The following is an 11,228-nucleotide window of genomic DNA, read 5'->3' as shown; positions in this document are numbered from 1 at the left end:
TAGAAGGATCAAGAAGGGAGAAAAAGATAAATAAGTCATCTTTGTTGATAGCTTAAGAGAAAAGAGGGAGGGTTTCCCTCAAATCTGGAAAAACTAAAACATTTTTAAAAATCAGCAGTGTTTCAAATAAAAATCATAAAATTATAATCATCCTCATCAGTTCATTCAGTCCCACGTTATTAATCCTTGTTCTGCTTGAATCCAGTTTTTCCATGAGTTCTGGAAATTCCTACCCAGTTCAGTTTTATGATCTTAAAGTTATCAGAAACCTGTATTCTAGAGTACTTGTTTGAGCCCACTCCATGAATCTCTCTGAAAATGAAACATATTTGCAAAAGCATAAAAGTAAAAGAGTAACTCTCTGTAAATGACAAAGACTTTAAAATGGCCATGCTTAAAGACCTCATGAGAGTTCATTATAATGCAGTTGACAAGGAAATGTGCTTATTTCTGTAACACACAACACTTCAAGATAATAATTAGAATTAAAAATGATAACATACCAGGACATATCAGATTTTATACAATTTCTAGAACACATATAAATAACATGTAGCCACACAAATATAATCTAAGAAGGTTTAGCATCATTTATTTGGCAATGCTTCTCACATAATCCAACATATCAAACAAGCCTAATTAGTTCATCATCTCTCCTCTATAAAGAGAGAGAACAAATATTATATGGTAGCACTTATATGTGGAATCTAAAAAATTAATACAAATGAATCTGTATACAAAACAGAAACAGAGTAACAGAGATAGAAAACAAACTTATGGTTACCAAAGGGGAGAGGGGGTGATGGAGGGGTAAATTAGGTATTTGGGATTAGCAGATACAAACTATTATATATAAAATAGATGAACAACAAGGTCCTACTGTATAGCACAGGGAACTATATTCAACATCCTGTAATAAACCATAATGGAAAAAAATACGAAAAAGAATATATATATATAATTAAATCACTCTTCTGTTCCCCAGAAACTAACATAGCATTGTAAAACAATTATACATCAATTTTTTTTTTTAAAAAAGGAGAGAGAACAAATCTTTTGAGATGTTCCAGGGGCCCTCTGGGAAATCCCCAAATTAGTTCGAGGTCAAAAAGACTTTATTTAGAATTTAATTTTGGGAATTTTGTGAAAAATATCAAAAGGTTTGGATACTTGACTAAATAGGATCCCAGATTATTAATAAACAATACTTAATAATCTATGTGACAAAGTGAGAGTAAAGTGTTTCAAAGGCAAATATAGAATGTTACATAGTTGTTAACAAAACTTCACTCTTAATATTGAGAAGATTCATTTTTCTTAAGTTACCAAAGACCTGATTAAGATGACATGAAGCACAGGAAATTATTTTGATAAAACACAGAACTTCTGTTTTTTAGGAAGGTTATTTAATAGGTAAAGAAAAACCTTTCACAGTCTCTTATCAGGAGCAGACCAACAGTCCAGTAAAACTTTGTCTTTTCAGTATATGAAAAAAAAAATCAAGTTTTAGTTTTATATAAGTACACTATTAATATTAAGGCTTATTTAAGAAACACTTTTAATAACAATTCAATTTTAGCCAGCTTGATTAGACAAGGTAAAATTTCCCATGCTCATGCTTAATTTCCCTCTCTCTCTATAGTTACAGATATAGATATGTCCATAATTTGTCCTCTATTTTTCTGTTGTCCTCTTTTCAATTCTGAAATAATCAGTATTACTTTAGGACAAATTTACTTTCTTTTCCATTAACAAAAATGCATCTCCATATCTCATACCTTTTCTTAGCCAAAAACATGTCTTTCTTTCCTTGCATACAGAATTTTTCCCCTTATTATTTCTAGTAGTTTACATATACAGTTGACGCTTGAACAACATGGGTTTGAACAGCATGGGTCCACTTATACGCAGATTTTTTTTCAATAAATATGTACTACAGTACTATATGATCTGAGTTGGTCATTCCATTGGAGGAACCCCCTTCCCCGATTTCAGTATATGTATTTTTTTCTCTCTCTTGAGCTGATCAGTTTTCCTAATGAGGAACTGTCCATTCTTTGTGTATTTGAGGGGAGGGTTAGTAGGATATAATGCTGGCTCCTAGATTTGGTAGTGGGCTAAGGGAGTGCCTCTAGTCAGTATGTAGACTTTCTGATTGCTGGTTGGTACCCCCTCCCTTAACTATGCACAAGTTCCTAAACCCAGAGTCCCTCTGGGTCAATGTCTTCGGAGAATAAACCTCCATTCCTCACCCTGGAATGAGTTAAGAGTGGGTACAAGGCTGCATCGGAGTGGGGAAATGGAACTTTTTCTAAAGGCTTTCGACCAATCCTTCCACTTCAGGCTTCCTAACACCCACCTTCAGAGCTACTTGTTGCCTACAGTTTTTGAACTTTTATGAAATTGTGCCACATCAATTGCCTTGCACCTTGGTTTTCCTTTGCCTAACTTGTATTCCAGATCTCTCTGCAAGTCAGTAACCCATCACTAATCCATCTGTTTTGTAGCTTCCACCCATGCTCTTTGCCTTGTGAATTGATGCTTTTCCCCCCCTTTTACTGTCACGCAGTGGGATTTCAAGAGTGATCAGAAGGAAATGCATGTGTTCAATCCTCTATGTTTAATTAGAAGTCATTAACCTATTTTACAGATGGAGAAACTGAGGTTCAGGGGGGGATGATGACCTGCACCAGTCATGTCTCATAACCAAGACAGAAATAAAGTCTCTAGTCCTCATGTGTATGTTCTTTATGAAAGAAGCAAAAAGGTATGAAAACAGGAGGAATGCAGACATTTAGTAAAGTGGTTTGGGGATGGGGGCATATATAAATGGAGAGTGCTGATGGGAGTGGCCTGAGAGTCAATGAAAAGAGATGGCCAGAAAAGAAGGAAGTGTTTTCATCCTTGGGTTTTCTGCCATCTTGCCTTTCATTGTCTTCAAATTCCTTCAAGATATTTATTGTCTACAAGAACCCCTCTCTGTGTTTACCACTCTCCTATTTCAAGCCAGAATCCTAACTGGTTCTATCCTATACTCCATTCTTTTCCAGACAGATATAATATTTTTAAACTGTTATTCTACTCAAATTGCCCATATTCTCAAATGCTTGCAATGACTCCCCACTGCCTATGAGGTAAAATCCAAATCTCCTCATTATTTCAATAATCCAAGTCCCTGAACTGTTTGGGGAGAGGGGTTGATAGGAAAACCTAGTGGCAAGAGATGGGAGCAACTTGACAAAAGAAGGGATAATAAGCATTGGTGAAAAGGAGGAGAAGTTAAAAATGACTCTAAGGTGATAAGCTTGAGTGACTAGGGCAGAGTTGAACAAGAAAGTCAGAGATGCTGATGAGCTTGATTTTGAATGTGGGAAGGTAGAGGTGGTAGTACGAGAACCATGTAGAAATGCCTAGCAGACAGATGGAAAGAGAGAGTGAAAGATGAAGCTATGCATCACAAGATCTCAGGACTGGCACGTTCTTACATGATTCCCAATCCAATGCTAGGAGTGAGAGAATATGATAGCTCCAAGGGTCACCAAACTACTTAAGCCCACCCAAATACCTCCATTCTAAATAGATTCCCTATGATTTGATGATGCTTTAGAAAATCTCTTTAGGATGGGGATATTTGGGTGGGTTTATGTAGGAGAGAAAAAAGAACAAGAGGGGATGTGTATGTCAATATTTCTAATCTATACTCTTTTTTGTTGTTGTTAAAGCTAAAGCATACCCAAAACATAGCTGCCTGATCCCTGCAGTGATACTGATAACTGTATTAATTTCCTGTTGCTGCTGTAACAAATTACCATGAATTTAGTGCCTTAAAACAACATAAATTTACTTTCTCATGGTTTTGGAGGTTAGAAGTCTAATATCAGCCTCACTTGGCTAAAGTCATATGTCAGCAGAGCTGGTTCCTTCTGGGGGCTCTAGGGGAGAATATATTTCTTTGCCATTATGAGCTTCTAAAGGCTGCTTGCACTCCTTGGCTTGTGACCCCTTCCTCCACCTTCAGAGCACATCACTTCAACCTCTGGTTCTATAGTTAACTTTCCTTTTTCTGACGTTGACCCTCTTGCCTCCCTCCTTTAAAAACCCATGTGATTACATTTGGCCCATTTGGATAACACAAGATAATCTCCTCATCTCAAGATCCTTAAATTAGTCGCATCTGAAAAGTCCCTTTAGCCATGTAAAGTAACATATTAGGATATGGGCATTTTGGGGGAACCATTATTCAGCCTACTACAATAACTTTCTGATGAAACTCAGGACCCTCAGTTCTTGTCAAGATATGGTCTCTATATATTGATATCAATGAATGAGTGAATGCATGAGTAAAAATCTTTTAATGATTTAACAAATATTTATTAATCTGCCAGGTCATGTTTTAATCTGCAAAAGAGGTCCAGGAACCAGTTCTTATTCTATAAATTTGACCATGCATTGGTCCCAAAGCAAATTCTGTCATATTAAAATGGCAGCCAGTTCATTGATTACCATGGAATTAAGACAAGAGAAGACAAGTCTTTTTTCATCGTTCTACTTATAGGTATTTACATAGAAGAAAGGTAAACAGAGCAACAACACAGACATAGCCCCAATTGAACCGCTGCTCCTGGTTCAAGGAATTATTTGGTAACGTTGAAGGAGGTAATCTGAAAGAGCTGTCTCGAGCAGACCCTCTAGGTGAGCACCTCTCCTGCCTGCCCCAGGGAGCTTGACTTTCACTGAAGTTCCTACATGTAGCCGTGGGGCCTGTTCCCCGTGTGGGCTGTGAGTTTGACCCCAGTGGTGAGGGGCCTGCCCTCCTTGTAGCCTGAGTGTCTGACCTTGATGTGGCCCTTGGGATTGTCCCCCGTGTGGGCTGTGGGTCTGTCACCTTTGTGGCCTGACGACCTGCCCCTTGGGTGGCTTGTGCGTCCTGTGTCAACTGCTGACATCTTTATAGCCTGAGAAGATGTCAGCCGGGGGGTCTGTGGTCCTGTCCCCAGTGTGGATTGTGAACGTGCCAACCCTTTAGGTAATGGACCTATTGCTTGTCTGGGCCGTGGGTCTGTCCACCCTGGGGGAAGTGATCCTGCTACTCGGATGGGCTGTGGGCCTGTTCCCCGTGCAGCCTGCCAGTATGCCCCTGGTGTGAGCAGTCGGCCTGTCTCCCGTTTGAGCTGAGGGCCTGCCCCAGCCACTTGGATCCCAGCAGTGGCATGGCTGGGCCCTGGGCCTTTATGGGTGCAGGAATACCCACTTCCCTGAGTCTCCTTTGCCTCAGCTGACTGGTTCCTAGCTTGGTTTTGGCCACACATGTCACCAGGGTGAGGAGAGGAGCTCCCAGTCTTCATGTAGGAGAGAGAGGATTTGGCTGGCTCTGTCATGTAGTTATGTAAGTTCTGTATACAGAAGCCCAGAGCACATGCCTCACAATTGACCGTATCATGGTGCCCATCCAAAGGCACCTCCTGGATCACTGGTATCTCCAAAACCTTCTTGGTGCCATTTCTGTAGAATCTCTCCAGAATACGCTGCACCAGGTTGTTCAGAATCCTCTTGGTGCTATCCAGGGAGAACTCAGGCTTCTCAAATTGAGACTGGGAACACTTCCGGCACCTCTGACCAAAGAGCCGCACAAGCACCTTTCCCTGGGACTTCTGGTGCTCCAGGTACATGTGAAATAGGATCTGCACTTGGGCGGAAGCCCAGCTTCGACGGCATGAGGAACAACAGAACCTACAGACAGAAGATCATCGTGCCCTCAGCTGATTGTTGACCGAGGCCAGGGAAATGGGCCTGGCCTCGGTCTCTAAGAACCCTTTCAACTTGAAAAACTGTATGTGATATTGCCAATTTGACAAGAATGAGAGGGACTGCATTTCTAGTAAAGCTTTCTCCTGTGGCCCATTGAACTCCCACCTATATGTGGTACCAAGTCTGCCTCTGCCAGTAAAACACCTCTGGATGTCTCAGAGGGAAAAACATTTCTGCCATTTGCCAGTGAAATTTGGTCTTCACAAGGTCATGGAAAACTCTTATAAAGTACCTATTTTGAGGCAGTGTTTTACGATGTTATCCCATTTTATCTTTAAAGCACTCTTCTGAGGTAGGCATTATTGAGCCCAATATGCAGATAAGGAAACTGAATCATAAAACAATACACAACTTGCTTAAGGACACACAAAGTTAAGTGGTAGAGCCATGTTTCCAATCCCAACATTACCTACTATACCACATTACCTCTATTGAGCAATGTGGTTAGCTTTGTACCTGACTTAGGACCTGGAACCATAATACTTGGGTTGGAGACTCAAGTCCATAGTTTACAGCAGGGGGACTTTGGAAAAAGCACTACTCTAAGCCTCAATTTTTACATCCATAAAATATTAAAGGGAAAAATATTCAAGGGTTATATTGTCAACATTAAATGAGACAATATATGTGAAAGCATTTTGTAAACTACAAAGTGCTTTTCAAAAGCTGGTTGATATTTTTCTAAAACTATGCTGATCCGTTGCTTTTCCCAACTCAGAATGACTATCAGGTCAATTCATCTGAACAAGAGAAGCACCTGTCCATATGTGGCAGTGCCAAACTGATAAAAGACATCATGAGTCCCTCCAAGAGCTCTGGTTGGTGCAAAGAGAGACTCTTACATAGTTCACCAGGTTCCAAGCAGAACAGAATGACTGCTATGTGGGCTGTGGCCAATGGCTTGAAAACTGTTCTGTAGAGCCCCGGGAAGCTTCATGTAAACAATGGGTTCTGCAGCTAAAAATAATTATATATAAACATATATGTTCTGTAGTATGTAATATGTGAACATACGTTATTTATAAATGTATTACAAACATATATATATAGAGAGAGAGAGAGAGAGAAAGAGAAAGAAAGAAAGAGAGAACCATTCACTGTCTTACGGGAATGGAGAAGAAGGAACACTTACTGTCCCTAGGAAGACCAGGGTACTTGAGTTAGTCCTTGAGGGACAAGTAGGGAGGGAGGGAGGAAGAAAGGGCCTGCTGAACAGGCAGAACATCATAGACAAGGGTATAGAAGTCTGAAAATTTATGGCATGGCTAATAACCCATAAGGAATGGAACAGAGGACACCTGAGGCAGGATGGGGGCAGGCAGGGAAGCAGGATAACAGGTGAGGTGGAAAGTGAAGCGAAAGTCCCTGCATGCCATATAAAAAGAGAAGACTTGATTGTCCAAGTCAGCATTTCTTACCCTTCTGCATGGGCAAGGAAGCTGGTTCCTGCAACTTAGAGGCTCATTGGAAGTTAAAGAGGGAGACAGACAATAAGGGAGGGGCAGTATTTAGGGACGCAAAGAACCAGGTTTTCATTTCTTGCAGCATCAATCCCTCCTATTATCTTCAGGCCTTCAGTAAAGTAATGTTCAAAGCCATTGCTTGGCCTTAATCAATTCTTGGGGCTATAAAGGAAGGCCCCAGTCTTCCTAGGCTGGTACTGACCAGGACTAGGCTCGTGGGGCTGCTGCAGCCTGGGGAAGCCAGACAGGACTGATGGGGGAGAGCAGGTCTCTACATAGAAGCAGTCTGGAATAAATTGTGGTGAGAGAATAGGAGGGCAGATTTATGGTATTCCCTGGGGATTTCCAGAAATACTTAAGGAGAAAGCCTAGTAAAAGAAAAAATTTCCTACCATTAAGCAAAATAGAGGCTTAGAGCCTTATCATTTCCATCTTAAAGAACACTGTGATTATAAAAGCATGAAGAGCCTGGTGACACATATTCTTTTAACAAGCTCTCAAAAGAATCATCAATGCTTAGCTGAACCTCTTGGCTCAGAAAGACCCACGGCTGGACAGACTCTCACATACCTGCCAAATGCTCTCTGCTTGTATTGCTTCCACCCTGGGGCTGCACAGTCTGGCTGAAGGTTCCCATCCATCTTCAGGGTCCATCTTGCCTGGGGTTTCTCCTGCCAGATCAGTTCTTGAAATGTCTGCTCCCACGTCCCAACATCCAAAACCATTCTCTTGCTCCGAGGCCTGGAGTCCATGTCGACAATAACTTTCAGTTTCCAGCAAGAAGAAAAAACAGTTTCAGTTTCTCCGTCAAGTTTCAGTTTCTCCGTCTGGACACACGTCACCTCCTTTTTTTTTTTAACATCTTTATTGGAGTATAGTTGCTTTACAATGGTGTGTTAGTTTCTGCTTTACAACAAAGTGAATCAGTTATACATATACATATATCCCCATATCTCTTCCCTCTTGCAACTCCCTCCCTCCCACCCTCCCTATCCCACCCCTCTAGGTGGTCACAAACCACCTAGCTGATCTCCCTGTGCTATGCGGCTGCTTCCCACTAGCTATCCACCCTATGTTTGGTAGTGTATATATGTACGTGCCACTCTCTCACTTTGTCACAGCTTACCCTTCCCCCTCCCCATATCCTCAAGTCCATGCTCTAGTAGGTCTGTGTCTTTATTCCCGTCCTACCCCTAGGTTCTTCATGACCTTTTTTTTTTTTCCTTAGATTCCATATATGTGTGTTAGCATACGGTATTTGTTTTTCTCCTTCTGACTTACTTCACTCTGTATGACAGACTCCAGGTTTGACTTTTGTTTCAGACTGTTTGAGTACACAGAGCAAGTTTTTGTTCTGAGGACAGGGGGCAGCAGGGATTTGCTAGTTTGTGAACAGGTCTTGCTAAGGGATGTCTGAGTACAAAACTCTGGTCTGGATTCTGGAGGCACCTATAAGTTAGTTTTTATTTTATTTTTCTCTTATTTTTGCACTAGGCAAAGCACTATGCTCGGCATTGGGACAAGTAACGTCGACTAAGAATAAGTTCCTACGCCCATAGATGCTCACGCCCTCGTGTAGACACTGGGTAGGGGGGGCCGGTGCGGGGGAGCACATGTCCAAGGCTCCTTTCGTGCACCTGATGAGACCTCACCACAGTCCCTTAGGGGGGGATTATTCCTGGTACTTTTCAGGTGAGTGGCACAGAGAGTGGAGGTCCCTTGTTCAAAGCCACCCAGTTGGTAAGCAACATAAGTGAGACTTGAACCCCGTCCTGTGAGATTCTAAACCTGTGATGTCTCCAGCCACCTCCCTCCCTGAGGAGAGCTCAGAGGGGGCTCAGAATGGTGTTTTGGGTTCCAGGTTGGCACTCTGGAGCCAGTGGGAAGAACCATCGTGAAACCCTGACCTAGTGATTTGGTCTACTGAGATATCCTGGGTCGTGAGGCAGGACTCTAGGCCAAATGAAAAGATTACTTAACTCTGCCTTTTGCTGTGTAAATTATCATGTAACGCAGTATACGAGCAGGTGTGGGAGCCATCTTTGGATGTCAGGATAGAGTTCCCATTCCTGGGGTGAGGGATTGGAACTAGATGACCTATAAAGTCACTTCTAACTCAAAAGAGTCTGAGATTCTAGAAAGTGAGCTCTGTCCCTCTGGAGTTGAAATTTAAATGGGGGAGGTAAGACAAGCAGGATGCTTACGTCCTTAGAAGCCCCTACAGTTATTGTGTCCCAGACAGGATAAGCCTAAGTCTTCTCATGCTTTCTGGATTTTAACATGTTCTATTTGGGAGGCAGAAACCCCCTCCCCTGTCCCCCTCTCCCAGGATATTCTGTTCTGTACAAACTCTCTCTGCTTTTATAACTTTACACATTGAGGGTGCTTATGTCTGCATAGACAATATAGGAAACTCTTGTCTGCACAGATAGTTGGAGGAACTTGGAATTAAACCCATGGGATATTAGAACTGGAAATCCCTTAGGAATCAACTTGTCCTCTTTTCTCTCTGATTATTATACATAAGAAAATAGAGACAGAGAAAGTGGAAAGAAGTCTCCTGCCCAAGGTCACACAGAAAATTATTGCCAGTAGAGGGCCAGAACCCAAACATCCCATGTCCTAGCTCTGAGCTCTGCTCACCTACTCCAACCATGCCTAGGCTCTTTCCCCACCCTTGCTCTCCTACTTTCTGCTGGGTTTAAGAACCCAAGCCCACTCTTTTTGTCCTGTATCTTCAGAGCATCCCTGCCTCCTGACTCCTCAAATGGTCTTTTTTCCCAAAATGTAGCCTTGACTGATCCATTGCACTCCCTGCCATTTCCCTCTGCCTCTGCTTCATGTGCTTCCTTTGACACACACAACTGCTCCAGGCCAGCCTGGTCCAATGGACAGGGGCATGGGGAGACCAGGGGTATGTATTGAGATTTGAGGGCTGGAGGAAGCCCACTACCTTCCTCACCACATGACAAAAAAAAGCAGAAAGAGAAAGAAATTACAGCCCTTTAAAAACCCCATGGATCCACTGTAAGCCACTTGTTCCCTCGTACCAAGGCATTAGGATAATCAAATCATGGAACTTGTAGTTGGAAGAAACCTCATATATCATCTTGTGACCTCCCCCTCCCATGTCATTGGTAGCCAAGGTGTCAAAACGACTTACCCAAGTCACACAGGGTCGTGACGTCTAGGCTTTCATCAACAGTTGGTGCCTCATCATAGATTGGCTGAAGAGTTCATTAGAGACAGTCAGAAAAGAGGAAGGATCCTCAAAGGACACAAAGCACAGGTCAGTTCTGAAAAAGGAAAATTTAGATTCTCAGCAGTTTTGAGCTGGAATGAATCTACAGGGTCATCTAATCCTTGGATGGCACATGATGTCACTCCCCTATTCTTTTTCAAGGCAGACATTGCTAATCGATGATTGCACTCTTCTCTCTGGGTCTGGGCATATCTTCAAAATCTCTTTCATCAATGGTCTAGGCAGCCACTGCCAACTGATTGATAGATGACAATTTTTTTTGCCATTCCTGCAATAGTCCAGCTCCCTTATTTTACAAGTTGCAGAAACCAAAGCCAAGATAGATTTAATTTAACTAGGACTAAAGTACAGTTTTTGTAATCTTAGGCATGTACCCATTTTCAGAATATCACATGACCTATTACAAATAAGTCTAGCACAAAGTTTAACACAAAGAGATGTGTTCTTCTTGGGGACATTTTAGGCAGAGGAAGAAAGGAGGGTAGACATTAGTGATAGGGTTTGAGGGGGTGGGACTGAGAAAGGAGATGGAGACCCTATCTATGGAAGTAATCCATTTGATACTTTATTTCCATAATTACTCTAGCTTGCAAGTGGATGGGATGGAGGGATTGGCTTGGTTAAAGGAGAGAAACAAGAAACAAGAAATGTAGTCCTTAATGTGGTAATAATTTTACATTTTAAACATCTCTTTT

General features: G+C 41.9%; 1 protein-coding gene across 1 annotated transcript; it reads right to left on the bottom strand.

Moving 5' to 3' along the window:
* Nucleotides 1–569: 569 nt before the first annotated feature.
* RTP4 (receptor transporter protein 4) lies at nucleotides 570–10,601 on the bottom strand. The gene is given in 4 exon segments (XM_049710233.1): nucleotides 570–4,943; nucleotides 4,945–5,730; nucleotides 7,842–8,174; nucleotides 10,435–10,601. Coding segments are annotated over 3 exon segments (1,362 nt in total). The 5' UTR covers nucleotides 8,024–8,174; nucleotides 10,435–10,601; the 3' UTR covers nucleotides 570–4,549.
* Between the last annotated feature and the right edge of the window lie 627 nt (nucleotides 10,602–11,228).

Source organism: Orcinus orca, chromosome 5 (assembly GCF_937001465.1).
Source record: "Orcinus orca chromosome 5, mOrcOrc1.1, whole genome shotgun sequence".
In the NCBI taxonomy this organism is placed as follows: Eukaryota; Metazoa; Chordata; class Mammalia; order Artiodactyla; family Delphinidae; genus Orcinus; species Orcinus orca.
The sequence above is the reverse complement of the archived record's forward strand: the minus strand, read 5'-3'. Positions and strand labels throughout refer to the sequence as shown.